General features: G+C 42.4%; 1 protein-coding gene across 6 annotated transcripts in view; it reads right to left on the bottom strand.

The window, feature by feature from the left end:
- DPY19L1 (dpy-19 like C-mannosyltransferase 1) overlaps positions 1–16,770 on the bottom strand; it is a 251,591-nt gene that overhangs the window by 28,864 nt on the left and 205,957 nt on the right. For all 6 annotated transcript variants that reach the window (XM_075586669.1, XM_075586667.1, XM_075586666.1 and 3 more), the window contains 2 exons: positions 11,962–12,081; positions 5,839–6,013 (listed from right to left, as the gene is read on the bottom strand). In XM_075586669.1, the coding sequence (XP_075442784.1) occupies positions 5,839–6,013; positions 11,962–12,081 (295 nt within the window). The remainder of the gene's footprint in view (positions 1–5,838; positions 6,014–11,961; positions 12,082–16,770) is intronic.

Here is a 16,770-nt window from a genome sequence, read left to right as displayed (position 1 = left end):
CAGATTCTTATTCTATTCCCCATAACCATAAGACTTAGAAAAGTGTAAAGTATATATTTTATTAAAAAGTATGTTTAAAGTGTGTATATGCTTGTGCACAGTAATATGAGCTGGGATTTCCCGGTGCAGGGTACGAGAGACCATTTGGCAACCAAGCTTGGTGCCATCAAGTCTACTCAGGTCACAGACATGAAAGCTTCAGAGGTTGCCAAGTGTAAAAGCCATTTGGGTACCAGAGTTAGCCTCGAGTACTCACATCCTGGGGTGAATGTAAGTCATCGGACCACCATTTGCCCCAACCCAGACTTTGAGGAGCCTAATTTAGCGGGTGGCTTCTGCATAACAAGTGGTAGATGTGCCAAGTTGGCGCATGCCATTGTCAGATTCTGAATCCATGCTTGTCCAGCTTCAGTAGACTGGCAGTGCTCTGATTGGCTGGTAGGATTATTACCACACTTGAATTGGCTGTAGTATTTCATGAATGAACTCTGAAATACTATAAGAAACCCTCGGCCAATTCGTAGAGCGGATTCTATGCGCCAGAACAGCAGTGGCAAATTTGAATGTATGAAATAAAGTCCCACTTTACCCTAAGGGGAGATTTTGCCGGAGGATTCCCGGGTACATTTTTGGGGTAACCAGCAACTCTGGAACCCGGCTAGCTAGACACATTCTGACAAGACTTTCTCTGTAAGCCCCCCCCCCCTGAAACCCACAGCCTAGCAATCTCTGCATGTTCTCTAAACCACAAGGGAGCGGTGGTGACAGCCAGGTAAGAGAAAAAATGACATACTGTAGTGCAATAATGCAAAAAAAGTGACTAATATGTGAAGCAATTAGCTATAAATTTCTTACTCACAATAGAGCAAGAATTAAAAGCAGAAATCCAAGCAGTGGCAATCTTGTCTCTGGATGGTATAATGTATGTAGTTCTACAGATCCCAAAGACAGAAAAACAGAGCCATGGCGCAGATCAACTAAAACATTTATCGCACAAACTAATAAATGGTTTACACTGAATCAATATCAAAAGGCAGGGTATGGCAGATCGTATCTTTGAGCGGTTAGTCGCGATCTAACCGCTCAAAGGTACTATCTGCCATACCTTGCCTTCTTCACATATTTATCACTTTTTTTAGTACATTTTTCTCTTACATGGCTGTCACCACCACTACCCTGTGGTTTGGAGAACATTCGTTTTGGCAAGACTTTCGAAACAGTCATTTCAAGGGTTGAGTGGAGGTTTTCGCCTCTTATTATATTATATCCCTTTATAACACTTTACTCGGTGCTGTATACTATTTATGTTGGCACTTTATTGTATCACCTTATTTTTAATATATCATTGTTTCACATTCTCTTATATCACTGGGTTTAAGGGAGTGTTTGAGCACCATCCAGTGTTTTTTGTTGTATATCTATCTCTGCATGCTGGCACTCCTGGAAAGGTAAAAACCCACTTTATCGCACATTTTTACAGAATGCATTAACAATCACTGGGCTCAAAGCTGACACTCCCGAACCCCAATACATGGATCATATCATGTTAATATGCTTAAGGAGTATTTTACACAGTGTGGCATCAGTGTTGGCTATCTGTAGCCCACCGATGGGGGACCTGGCGAGCAATGTTCTGCATGACCTCCTAGGGGAATCTAGGCAGGGGGTCACCGTAGAACAAGTAGAGATAGGGTCCCAGCTCAGTGCACAGCAAAGGGTGCAGGCAAAGGCTATGTTAAAGCAGCATGGGGTTCTGTTCATGGATAAGTCGGACAGAACACATATTACTGACCATCCAGTGGACACTGATGATCAGAGACCTCTGCATAAGCATGCCTATCGTGTATTAGCAGAGGTGAAGGGCAGTATTGAGAGGGAAGTAGAGAAGATACTGGCCCTAGGGGTAATTGTACCGTCTCAGAGCCCTTGGGCTTGTCCGGTAGTCCTGGTACCTAAGGCGGACAGAACAACTCGGTTCTGTGTGGACTACCGGCAGCTCAATGCTCAGACGGTGTCGGATGCTTATCCCATGCCCCGAATGAATGAGCTCTTAGATAAGCTTGGGGGTGCAAAGTATCTGACAACAATGGATTTGTCTAAAGGGTATTGGCAAATCCCCTGACCCAGGAGGATAGGGAGAAGTCAGCATTCATTACTCCAAGTGGCCTCTCAGTTTTTTGTGATGCTATTTGGGCTGAAGAATGTCCCGGCTACCTTCCAACGTCTTGTCAATAGGTTACTGGAAGGGATGCAGGGTTGCACAAGGGCATAGCTAGATGATATTGCTGTATTTAGTAATTCATGGGAAAGTCACTTAGTGCATGTACCTGAGGTGCTGAGTAGGATCAGGGAAGCAGGGCTGACACTGAAACCTGCAAAGTGTCTGGTGGGTATGGCAGAAGTGTTGTATTTAGGGCACATGGTGGGTGGTGGGCACCTTAAGCCAGAATCAGCTAAGGTTGAAGTTATAGTGCAGTGGCCCGTTCCTAGGACCAAAAAGCAGGTCTTGGCTTTTTTAGGCACCGCTGGCTACTACAGAACCTTTGTTCCCCAGTATAGTGCCATTGCTGAACCCCGGACTGACTTGACTCAGAAACGACTCTCGGTTCTGGTAGCCTGGTCGTTTGGACTCTGAGGAAACTACAGCCCTATTTGTATGGCAGGGCATTCACAATGATCATGGATCACAATCTTTTAAAGTTGGCTACAAATGGTGTCAGGGAAGAATGGCAAGCTGCTGCACTGAAGTATTACATTGCAGGAAATTGACTTCACAATTCAACACAAGAAAGGCAGTGAGGACAGTAATGCTGATGTACTCTCCCGACAGGACATTCCTTGGAGTCAAAAGCCTCAAGAAGTGCCAGACTTGCGGCGCCACCGGTTGGGGTGACTGCCACAGAGCCTTCATCTAGAGGGGGGAGGTGTGATGGTGAGGGAGTAACCAGGCTCAATAATAAAGTTTAAGCCCATTTATCTAATTCCCTACCTCAGCCTCGCTGTCGCATCTGGTTTGTGGTGAGCTACGCGTTACAATATAGAAGCTCGAAGGGAGAGAACCCGGTAAATTCTTGTGGTACCTCTCGGTATGCAAACAGAAAATGCTGCAAATGAATCTCCCAATCGTTTCCTTCAGCCTCTATAAAAGCTTGAACCATCTGCTTAAGGGGCCCATTGAACCTTTCACATAAACCGTTTGTTGGGGGTGGTAAGGGGTCGTGCGCTGGTGCTTCACCCCGCACAAATCCCAGAGACACTGTAGCAATTCACTCATGAATTGCGACCCTTGATCAGTCAGAATCTCACTAGGCAAACCTACTCTAGTGAATATGACTATCAATGCTTTAGCTACTGCTCTAGCGTCGAGGGTGGCTAGTGCTACAGCCTCAGTGTTCCTGGTGGCAAAATCCACTATCATGAGTATATAGCGCTTGCCAGACCAACTGGGGATCATGAGAGCTCCCACTATGTCCGTAGCTACTCTCTGGAAGGGTTCCCCTATTACCGGTAGTGGGTTCAGGGGTGCCTTTGCACGATCACCTGCCTTACCCACTCACTGGCAGGCATCACAGGACCGGCAAAACTCTGCCACTGCCCCTGATGCCACCGGCCAGTAGAAACACTGCAACAACCGGGCCCTCGTCCGAGTGACCCCCTGATGCCCCGCTAGTGGTATGGAGCGGGCTACCTGTAATAACTGCTGCCTATACTCTTTCAGTACCACTAACTGTCTTCTACCAGACCAAACCCTATCTGGAACGGTAGAACACTGCTCTCTATACAAGAGCCCACGGGGCCATCAGAACCGGTCTGACCCACTGTCCGAGGCAGTCTCAGACGCCCGGAGTCTCATGCCCTCCAAGGTGGGTTCAGACTGCACCGCTTCCCTAAACTGTTTCCCTAATTCTGGCCACCAACCCTTAGTCTCTAAGTCAGGTGCAAGGGGAACAGGTAAAGGGGGAGGTAAGTCAGCACACTGTTGCGACTCAGTCTGGCTTACCTGCCTGGTCTTCTTGGAGACCCTGGAACTGTTGGTCCCAAATGGAGGGGGACGGCAAAATCCTCATGGGCAAGTGCCCTGCTCTGGCTCCTGGTAATCACTGCAACCGGAGCCAACTCCGCCGTAAACACACATGTAAGATGCCCCAGGTCGTTACCGAGTAGCACCTCAGTATCCAACCCGGGCAAAACCCCCACCTCCCTCATGCAACGTCTGGCACTCCAATCAAGAAAGATCTGGGCAACCTGGATGGACCGTGGTCCTCCGTCTGGCATGGTCACCTGCATCTCTATGCCTGGGAGCATATCTCTGGTCTCACCATATCAGGTCAGACCAGAGTTACAGTGGCACCGGAGTCAAGCAAGCCGGCTGCTTGCTAATCTCCGATGGTCATCTGGTGCAAAAGCTTTTGCCGGACATCTTTAGACTGCACCCCGACCCGTGCAATCTGATGCCCCCCTGTCTCCACTACTGTTCCACTGGCTGCAGGTGTAGTTTCTTCTGTCAAAATCCCTCGCAGGGCTGGCTGCACTCTGTTCCTCTGTGTGTGCCACTCGCACGCTGGTGACTGGTCTCGCGGCTGGAGAACGTTGCCCCTTATGGGGTTCCCCGTACTTGGGCCGGTCTGGACAGTCTGGCTTTATGTGGCCAGTTTTGTTACATTGATAGCACCTCCTCTCGTGTTTAAACTCCGCAGACTTGGGTGCACTTCCTTCTGCAGCTGTTTTATTTTTCCACTGTGGAGAGCTTTTGGTCACCCGAGCCAGAGTGGCTCCTTCTGGGGCAGACCCCTTCTTGTGGGACAGTGTCCGTCTGGTGATGAACTCATCAGCCATGTTAGCAGCATCCAGGCAAGTCTTTGGTTTGTGGTCAAAGACCCAGTCTCATAAGTCAAGTGGGCACTGCTGCAAAAACTATTCCTTGAACATCAAGTCCAGCAGACCGTGATACTTGGTAGCATCACACCCCTCCACCCACTGAGTCCCATGCAAAATCATGCGTGAGGCAAACCGAATGTAGGATTCCCGGTGGCGCTTCTCCTCCATCCTAAACATGGCTGATGTGTAGTTATGGGGCATGAGTCCCAAATACAGTGCTCAATCTAAGTCAGAACTAGAACATATAATAAAGTCCATGAACTTATGGGAAGTCAGCCTTTTTGCATAGTAAGATATTGGACCCAGTGCTTGATAAATACATCCACAATGACGTTATCATTGGAACAAATAAGTAAGGGTTAACATACCGTTAGTTTGTAGGATTGCGCCATACATGACCCTTTTGCTGCTTGCACTGTTACCGGTCATCAAGTCTCAAAGAGACATGCAATACTCACATAGGACTGCTTCCCTGGGTGCGTGCATCCACGCTCAGTGTACAAATGGTAGTAGAGGAGATCCAAGGATTCCAGCGGTGCACAGCTCGTAGAAATGGGAGACCAGCAGGGTGTTGTTTAAAAATAAATTTTTATTAGGACAACATGGTATGGGGGACACGCTCATGGCTGATGTTGCGACTCCCTACTGGTTGATGCTGCTGGAGGCCATGTTTAAATTTACAGGAAGATACTATACGTCTCCCAGTAGCCAGGTGGTCCCTAGCGCTAAAAATAGCATGGTTCGGCTCCTGAGGACCACCCAGTTCAAATAATGTAAGAAAAAATGTATGGAGGGGGCTTTAAATTAAAATAACATAAAAAGACATCTAGGGGAAAAAAAGAGCATTACCTCAAGCTTCATTTCAAGGTAGGTCATTTGCTTTTCAGTTATATTTATGAAATAGATTATACAGACTACACAGATTATGTATGCAAAGAAATACAATGACAATGGACTTACTTGGTGCAGTATGGAATTTTATCCACTCCAAGAGTTCTTCTTGCGGTACATTGCTGAACTCCCCCTTTATGTTCCACTCATTCTGAAGGTTGGCTGAACCTTGTATTGCCATAAGTGCTAATATGGTGAAGATAAACATCTGAGGATGGACTCGGCTAAATAGCCACCCAAACAGCTGAAAGAATGCAATGAGATATGAACAATATATACATATATACATTCTAGAAACTGCTAATTTGTAATTTAGCAACATCAAGAACAATTATACAAGGGAGTTGTAAAAGGTAGAATGAAACGCATGTAAACAATCATTTTTTTGTTTACATTTGCCAAGTGCTTCAGCGTGCATTAGAGAATCTAAATTAAAGAATGCATATAGAGAGATATGTTGATTTTATACACTGAATATAAGTGTCGGAAATTTATGTAAGAATGGTAGTTAACATATACATCATTATGAATAACGTTTGGTCAAACATGACCGTATGACAATCTACGCTTATGCTTATCCACTAAACTTGTTAATCATTCTGTTATAAACCAGTGAATCTTAAGCTTGCTCAACAGACATACATTTTTATACTGTAGTTTATTTAGACTATAGACCAATTCATGTCTTGGGCCTTAATAATTATATCTGTTTAACTCTGGTGGTCTGTTTAGTAGGAAATCGCCATGTAAGCTGCCCATTTATGGACCTGATCTGTACTATATTCAATATTAACATTTAGAAATGAATGTTCACTTTAAGTGTTAACATTTGCTCAGAAAACACATCTGCTTTGACAGCTTGCTTTTTCAGTATTGACATTTTCAAGATTCCAGTGAGATTGACACAAAATGTACTTTCACAACTCACAGAATTCTTGTTTTACTTGTGAAAATGTACACTTCAACACACAAAAATGAGTAACTCTTTCTGCTTGAAGCATAAAAGCGTGAGGTAAATTGAAGAAATTCATATTGCAATTTTAAAGCTATATTTCTTTTCACAGTGAAAGCCTTTGTGATTGAACTATGCTGTTCCTAAAGGGCAATGCTTTTCTTTACAAAATGTTTTTCTTACGTTCTAACAAAAAAGAAAAGTAGACATTCAAATAAGGAAAGTTGTATGTGACTCACACTTAATAGTGACGTTCAAGACTTTAAAGTAAGATATGCATTGCACTTAATGTGTCCTAGGCTAGAGGGCGGCATCTTAGCTACTGCACAGTATGCTTACTAGATGCATTGGAAGGCAATACCACAGCCAAAGTCCGGGAAAAAACAAAATAATTTTGACCAAAATACAAGGTCTAAAAAGGCACAAAGGGTATTCGAAAACCAGCCGGATGTGGAATGTGAGGATGTATCTTATCTTCGTGATTATTTCTCAAGATTGGAAAGGTTGTTAATTACCAATACGAGACTTTGGTGGGATGTAATATCCCTTGAAAATTACATGAAATACAAAACGCATCCCCAGAGGATTAAGGGTAAAAAAAAATCCCCCACATTTGGATTCACTGACCCTGAATTTGAAATGAATTTGAAACATATTTTGGACGAGTGCTTTTTAAAATTAATAGAGCTAATGATCAATTCTAAAACAAAAGAAAAATCAATTGTTGAGAAAGAAGCAAAAATTCTGCAAAATAAATTATCCAAATTTTCAAAGATGGAGGGTTTTCAGGACTGCGATCCGATTCTAGCCAAGTCCATTAAGGATCTGGAAAAAGACATTATGAGAAAGAAACAGTTTAAATTTGAGAGGGATAAGCTTGATTATGCGCATAACCAAGTTTATGCATGGGAGAAGATTATACAGCCCAGAAAGGGCAATAAGTGTCCACAATCTGGTCACTCAACACCTATTAACAAACCTGTTAACAGCCTCAAAAATCTATTCTAAAGAAGACATCTTCACCTAATGAGTTACAAAATATAGAATCTGATCTACTGTATCAGATACGGATACACTGAGTCATTCGGTCTCATTTTATGATACTTGTTTTCTAAAAGATAGACCAAAAGGTAAACATACCTTCTAGGGTAGGGGTAATAAAGATCAGGGTGGTAGACCTCGGGAAGGACACTATTCTGATTCAGCGAACAATTATCCACAAAAAACAAAAAGCGACCGGAAGGGGCAACAAAAGATCGAAGCAAGGGATTCCCAAAGAAGCGAAAGATGACCTTTTGATTAATAGTGGGGTCATTAACAGCTCTAACATTGAGTTAACAAAAGATGAATTATCACTGTTAAACAGGGGGTTAAAAGTTGCCCCTGATACAAATTTTCACGTGTTTAACACAGTTGTTGATCTTCACAAATTTGTTAGAAAATGTACCCTTAAGAAGTTTTTCAGTAATAAGGATGCGCCTATTTCTAATACTATTTCATTTACCGATTATGAAGATGAAGAACCTCTGAATCATCATCTTAATCTTTTCTTTTTCAGAGATCATTGTGCGATTCAAGATATGGAGGAACTAGGTGGGATTGACAGATTCCTAGGTAGGACGGATTCTAGTGTCAAAAGAAAATCCCACTTCTTTCCTTCATTTGTTAAAGGAAAATTTCTTTCCACTTTTGAAAGTTTGGTTGAGAAGGATCTCATTCTTTTACATAAGGGTTTCATGTTTGATTCACCTAAAAATATTCAACATCAGAACAATTTGACTATGGTAGAAATTAATGCCCTTCAAGATCTTAAGGCTAATAAATCTTTAATTATCAAAACTGCGGACAAAGGGGGGGGGGGGGGATGGGGCGGTCGTAGTGCAGCATAGGGATGACTATCACAGGGAGGCTCTCAACCAGCTCTGTGACACTTGTTCCTATGCTGTACTGCGATCGGACCCAACCCAGAGGTTTCTTGGTGAACTAAGTGAACTCCTTGATGAGGGCTCCATGCTTGGTTTTCTCAATGACAATGATATTGAATTTTTGTATAATGCCACTCCCACCACGGCCATGTTTCACCATCTCCCAAAGATTCATAAGTCACTGATCTTCCCTCCTGGGAAGCCAATTATATCCAGAATTGAATCTTTGAGGGATGGTGTTTCATGGTACTTGTATCATTTCCTTAAATCACTTGTACGGCTTCTGCACTCTCACATTCTCGATAGTGGAGACCTTCTCAAACAGATTCAGGATATTACCTGGAAACGTAATCTTATATGGGTCGCACTTGACGTAACCTCGTTGTACACCATGATCTCCCATCAACAAGGGGTGGCAGCTGTACGCCATTATCTTTCACGGTCTGATTTATCACCAGCACACATCACTTTAATTTTGGATTCTATTTTGTTTCTTCTTAATCACAATTATTTCTTGTTTGAAGGGGTTTATTATCTCCAGACACGTGGAACGACGATAGGGGCAAGCTTTGCTCCCTCATACGCCAACCTCTTTATGGGGTGGTGGGACTCGTTCCACGTGTTTGGAAATATGAACATTTATAGGGAGCACATTTTATTTTATTGGCGTTTCATTGATGATGTTCTATTTATTTGGGAGGGGGACGTCTCACTTTTGTCTTTCATTTACACACTTAACACTAATGATTATAATCTTCACTTTACTCACACTTTCAATCACCATCACATACATTATTTAGATCTATATTTATAAATAGATAATTCACTCAATATTCAAACGGATACATACCGTAAGCCTAATTCACGTAATATAGTTTTATGGGCCAGCAGCTGTTACCCTAGAACTCTAATTAGGGGTATACCAAAGGGACAACTAATTGTTCCACTGAACAAGATTACAATCTCTAGGTTAAAGATCTTTACGATCGATTTCTTGAACAAGGTTACAATCATTATGATCTCATCAAATCTGTTCAGGAGGTCTCCGCTATGGATAGAGGGGAGCTCCTTAAACAATCCCCCCGGAAACCCTTATTTAATGAATCTGCTTTATTCATAATTTACAGTGCTCAAGCTGAACAAATTAAACAGATCTTAAGGAAGCATTGGCCAGTTCTTTCATTGGATCCTATCCTTAAGCCTGTTGTTTCCTCAGGTCCAAATGTTGTTTTTAGGAAAGCTAGAACAGTAGCCAATTCCTTATCCCCCAGTTTATTTAGATCAGAATCTGACACGAGACCCAATCTGCCTAAGGGGTCATACAAATGTAATAAATGCAAAATTTGTCTAAAAATGAATTCTTCAAGTACATTTACTTCCACTGTAACGAGAGCGGTCCATAAAGTAGCCACATTAATTAATTGCAATTCTTCTTTCATAATCTATTTAATTACTTGTGGCTGTCGATGCCAATATGTGGGTCGGACGACTAGGTGCTTGAAGATTAGAATGATGGAGTACCTAAGACTCATATCCAGTGGGAATCTTAATCATCCCGTCCCCAAGCACTTTTCTAGTTATCCAAGGGGTGGTATAAAGAACTTCAGGTTCCAGGGTATAGAATCTATTACACCTTTACCTAGAGGTGGCAAAAGAACAAGATTATTGGACAAACGTGAGGCATTCTACAGTAGATCTTCACTTTGAGGACCAGAATGCCTCATGGGATGAACATGATCTCACCCACTTTTTTTGATTATCTGGTACTATTGGATGTTTTATAGTGATGTTATCAATTTATACATCTATGTAGTTTGTTTCGATGGAACCCATTGGGTTCGTCATGGTAACGTTACTATTTACTCTATATACACTGTGTCCTGATTATTAATAGATTGTATACCTTATTTTTTCAAGAAGGTTCTGTATTGATCTGTCTACAATGACCACATGCTCTGCTTATTATTATATGAAATACAAAAATGTTGATTTAGGAATTTTTTTATTTCAGGACATTTCTTATTTTTTGTTTAATTTTTATAGTGATCAAATTTAAGTACTTTATATTGTATTAGTTTATACTTGGCATGTGCTTTTTGTTCACAGTTCTATGTTTCATCTGTGCAATTATTGCAGCTGTGTAATAGATCCTTGTGGGTATCTTATATATTCTTATATTAAAGGGTTATTTTATATTGGACTGATGGTTTTAGGACTATCCATCCTTCATTTTTATTTGATTACCCTATGTTTGGGTACAAAATAGGGTTACACTATACCTCAAGTGGTTTCATATATGTGCATTTCCATTAGCATTGATTGTATTTTGTATATACTGTATTTGAATTTCTTGTTTATTAATAATCTTTTTTCACTGCTTTATGCTTATTTGCATTGTTACCTCTTGGGTAATATAATTGTTACGTTTTTTCAGTCATTTTCAGGTTATTTATGTCTTTCATATTGCATTGTTTACTGTTCGTTTTTCGGATTGATTAAAGTTTGTTTTGTTCTCAATGTTGTATCAGCCGACACCACTGGCCAATGGGATCGCCGTAATGTCAGTGCGACCCAATTCCGGGTCGCATGGTGATGACGTCACTCAGGTGGCCGTTTTGATCGCTTCTCCCAAGAAGTAACATGATCACTCCATCACCCTCCCCCCCTTTCCGTTCTCAAGCAGTGAAGATCGCGTTGGACGTTCTCTCCCCTGTCAAAAATTAAGGGATTTTTGAACATAGTTACTACGTCATGGGGCCCCTGGAGTGTCAGAGTGACATAGTGGCTACGTCCAGGGACACAAAACGTGACTGCTCATTTCCATGTCATTACCCAGAATCCCTGGCTGCAGTGGAAGCATTGCATGTTGAGTGATGATGGGTAAAGGCAGGTTTGTGGACCTGTCTGAGATATGTGAATGTCCTCATTAGTGGTATTTTTGTTTGCTGCTTTTATAGCCTTAGAATTAATTAATAAAATATAATGTAAGGAGGAGAATATATACAAATATATAATAATAATAGCATAACTTCCAATGCAACAGTTAATATATTCAAAAGAATATGATCTGCTACAGAATTGTCATAGTACTGATGCGGTTGATCCCTAGAGTATCATATTCTTTATAAGACTAGAGCTCAGCAGTCCACCCTACTTGTCTTTCTAGCGACTATACAAATGTACAAATTATACATAATTTAGATTGTCTTTTTACTTATATTCGTTTTTATTAGCAACGCAAAGTAACAAACTCTAAAAACAAGTAGACAAAGATTGTAGTCACAATAAGATACCACATGTAAGAGAATGTCTTACCTGTCTTGAACACAGCAACGAAGCCATAAGGCACATGTGAGGTGTCAGAAACAGTTTCAATCTCATAATTAAAATAGCAAGCAAGGCATATGCTATTAGTTGCAAAGTGTGATAAACCAGCTGTGGAAACATTATACAAAAAAACTTTTTTTAAATTATATACAATCTGCATGTTTAAGTAAAAGCCATTTATTTCCTTAGATATTATTTGAGTTTGATATAAATAATGTATAACCACATTATCTGAAACATTGTATGTATATATATGTACAGTATGTGCATATATACACAGCTCAAGCCCGTTATAACGCGATCCCCCTTATAACGCGATGCAAGCATGGCTCCCAATTTTCGTAATTATGAATACTTTACAACACGATTATTGGTATCTTAAATACATTATTGTCTTGCATACAATTGTACATTATTTCTGACGCGATCCGCTTATAACGCGATGTGATTCCTCATGCAAGACCTTTAACCTCAGCTGATATGACATGCATCTGATTGCATTCTCTTTACAGGTATATCCCTGATCTGCAAGTCCTGTTTTAAAAGAATTACCCTCCTGGCTTGTACTATTGATCTGTCTTGGTATGTTTGTATATCAAAAGCTGTCCCCCCCCCCCCCTCTTAACTATGTGATGCTAATTGACCAACTGGAACAAGCTGATTTATTGGGGAGGGGGAGGGTCATGTGACTGTTTTAGCTGTATAAAACCAATACCCCCCCTGCATTAGCAGGGACTGCATTGGCATGATATAGTGAGGCATTTAAAGTGAGCTTTTAAGTGAGAAGATATAGTTAGACTATAGTTGGACTAGAGGTGACTGGGGAATGCATCCTTCTGCAAACTCTTCTGCACATAGCAACAAACGGTGAGCTATTCTGATCATACTATGATCCCTGCTGTTTAGTCTGCGCACACACACACTTGGATCGAAACAGCTCCATGCAGCATTACCTACCTCTGGCACAATGAACCTGCTTTTTACCTCCACTTTGTTCTTTCTCATGGCCTCATTAAAATGTTATTCTCTCTATCCACCACAAACTCCTCCCTCCTGGCCCACACCCAACATCACCATACACCCTGGATTACTCAAAAGCCTTGCACTATCTACTGAATGTTGGTGGAGAATCCTGAAAAACAGCACTCCAACCACCGCACACTCAAATGGCAAACATCATAAAGTAACAACTTGCAAACAACTACTCAAATTTCTACTCATACTATTACTCTCTTTAGCAGGTAATATTGAATCTAACCCAGGCCCTCCCACTTCAACTCTGTCCCATACCCCTGAGAATACCCCCTTCAAATTCCAAAAAGGGCTATCTGTCGCCCATATAAGTATCCGGAGTCTACTGCCCAAACTGGATGAACTAAGGGCATGGTGCCTTATGCATAAACCAAAAGCCATCGTTCTTACAGAAACCTGGCTAACCCCTAAAACTCCTGATGCACATATTGCCATTCAGGGATACTCCATTTCTAGGAGAGATAGGTCAAAGAGAGGAGGAGGGGTGTTACTTTATATTGCAGACACCTTACAATTTACACTGTTACACTGCCCTCCAAGGCCAACCTCTTTTGAAATCCTAGTTGGCAGAATCTGCCTCCCCTTTTCTAAGCCCATCTTGCTTGCTGGCATCTACCGCCCCCCTAAAGTCCCTCTACAATCCCTGACTGATATCACCCAGTTTCTTGGCTTCATTTCCTCTCTGAATGAGAAGAGTGAGCTGCTAGTTCTTGGGGATTTCAACTTCAATTGGCTTGACCATAAAAATCCACAAAATCCACACACAAATTAAATCGCTTAACCTATCGCAACTCATTTCCCAACCCACACGGACAAACCTGAAATCGCACAACCATTCCTTGCTTGACTGGATTCTCTCCTCAAATCCCATCAGAATCCAATCCTCTGGCATCTTTCCTGACATTTTCAGTGACCATGCAATAGTGTACTGTGTAAGGAAAATTAAACCGCCCCAATCAAGCCCTAAAGTTCTCCTCACTAGAACATTTAGAAACTTTAACCCACAACAGTTTCTGGATGACCTTACCAACTGCCCTTGGCACAGAATCGATTTAATTCCTGACCCTGATTCTGTGCTCGACTATTTCCAATCCGAGTTCTTAAAACTCTGTGATACCCATGCCCCACTACGCAGAATAAGGGTACGGGGTGCACACCTTCCATGGGTTACACCTGACCTTATAGCACTCTACCAGTTCAGGGATGCCTTGTGGAAAAGCCACAAAGTAACTGGCACTACCAAGGATCTCAATCACTACAGATGCCTGCGGAACATGTGCACAAGGCAAACAAGGCATGCAAAAGCACAATATTACTCTGACAATCTCCTCCAGAACACATCAAACCCAGCTAACTTCTGGAAGGTTATCAACAACATATTCCAGCCTTCTAACCACCAACAGCCAAGTAATATCACTAAGGGCGATATTACTCTCACAAACCCCACCGACATTGCAAATGCATTCAATGATTACTTTGTGGGGTGTGCTACTAACTTATTAGCGAAACGCAACCCAAGCCACAAACCTGAATCTCATCCTGGGAGTACCCACATAGCCCCACCCCCTCCCAACACTGCCCACACTTTTCAATTTGGCCCAGTATCCGAACACTGCCCACACTTTTCAATTTGGCCCAGTATCCGAAGAGATTACACAAGCGCTCCTCAAATTAAAACTAAGCAGCCAATGTGGACCTGACTTACTACAATCTAGGTTCCTAAAACTTGGTGCCCCAGCCATTGCCAAACCAATTGCTTCCATAGTCAACTCTATCCTGTCTGCAGGCCATATCCCTAAGACCTGGAAAGCTGCCAGAGTTGTCCCAATCTTCAAAAGTGGGGACAAAAACACTGTCTCAAACTACAGGCCAATCTCACTTCTCCCAATTCTATCCAAAGTTATGGAAAAATGTGTCCACTCCCAATTAAGCGATTACTTTAACAAGACAAATTTCCCTAGCCAATTCCAATCTGGCTTTCACCCCAAACACTCTACCGTAACTACCCTGCTAAAAGTTTGCAATGAAATCCAGTGTGGAATGGAACGGGGTCAACTCACTGGTGCAGTATTCCTAGATTTTGCAAAGGCTTTTGATACTGTTGATCATGCTATCCTGCTTAACAACTCCAGAGCTCTGGAATAGGGAAGCATGCCTTAAACTGGTTTCAGTCCTACCTATCAGGTAGATCCCAACATGTGTCCATCTCTGGCTCTAACTCTAACCCCCTGGACATCATTTGTGGCGTCCCACAAGGCTCTGTTCTGGGGCCCCTATTCTTCTCAGTGTTCATCAATGATCTTCCCACAGCTTGTCAGGAAGCCTCAATACACATGTATGCAGATGACATAATCCTATATGCACACAACCATAGCCTCTCTGACCTTCAACACATACTTCAGTCTGACTTTCTCAGACTCGAAAACTGGATTTCCAAAAACAAACTGTTTTTAAACACTGACAAGACTGTAACAATGGTATTTGGGACCAAGACTACATTTTTAAAGCTTCCAGCGACTGAGCTCCAGATTAGAACCAACACTAACACCACCCTAACTCCTGTTACTAGTTTTAAATACCTGGGCATATGGTTTGACTCCCACTTAACATTCGGGATGCACATTGATACCCTGACAACCAAGACCTATGCCAAACTAGAGGTACTTTACAGGAACAAATCCTCCCTAAGTCTCCTGGTCAGAAAACGTATCGCACAGCAGATGCTAATGCCAATTATTGACTATGGAAACATAGTATATGGCTCAGCACCTCAAACCCACCTTATCAAACTTGACACCCTCTACAATTCAATTTGTCGTTTTGTTCTCCAATGCACCTATAACACACATCACTGCGAAATGCTCAAAGAACTAGACTGGTCATCACTCGAGTCTAGGCGCAAAGTTCACCTTTCATGTCTTGCCTTCGAATTCTTTATGGGCAAGCTACCCAGCTACCTGAACAAGCTCCTCACCCCTACCACATGCAGCACCTATCACCTGAGATCAGACTCCAAAAGACTGTTCATGGTCCCAAGGCTCAACAAAGTATCCGACCGCTCCTCCTTCTCTTACCGTGCACCCCAAAACTGGAACAACCTACCAGAGACTCTTACATCCACCACCAGTTTAAGTTCTTTCAAATCTAAGGCTGTCACACATTTTAATCTGGTCTGTAACTGTTTCATACGCCCATAATATATATTATCGTTAATAGTGCATGCAATGTCTTGTATATAATATATACCCTGCTCATTTATGTAGCTGTATTTGTAAACATGTATTATTTGTCTTAACTCTGTGCCCAGGACATACTTGAAAATGAGAGGTAACTCTCAATGTATTACTTCCTGGTAAAATATGTTATAAATAAATAAATTCTTTGGACCCCAAGCACAGCGTTATAAGGGAGTTGAGCTGTATATGCATGTATATGTATATGTATATATATATATATATATATATATTTGTCCTCAGCCTTTGGCCAATCAGATTGGTGGCTCTATGACGTCACCCAACTGCCGCCTCACCCAACTGCCACACACACACGCACACACACCACCTCCCGCCCAAACCGCCGCCTCACACCCCTGCGCCTCCAGCCTCCCCTCCACAGAGCACCACACACACCACCTCCCGCCTCCCCTCCCTCCCCCGGTGCCTCCCGCCGCAACCGGCCGGGACCAAGCGGCGGAACGGATGGCCGGGAGGGGGCAGCCCACCCCCCCTCACCCGTACCACTCACCCTCACCCGTACCACACCACC

This window comes from Ascaphus truei, chromosome 2 (genome assembly GCF_040206685.1).
Source record: "Ascaphus truei isolate aAscTru1 chromosome 2, aAscTru1.hap1, whole genome shotgun sequence".
Taxonomy (NCBI): Eukaryota; Metazoa; Chordata; class Amphibia; order Anura; family Ascaphidae; genus Ascaphus; species Ascaphus truei.
This window is presented reverse-complemented; position numbering and strand designations above follow the sequence as displayed.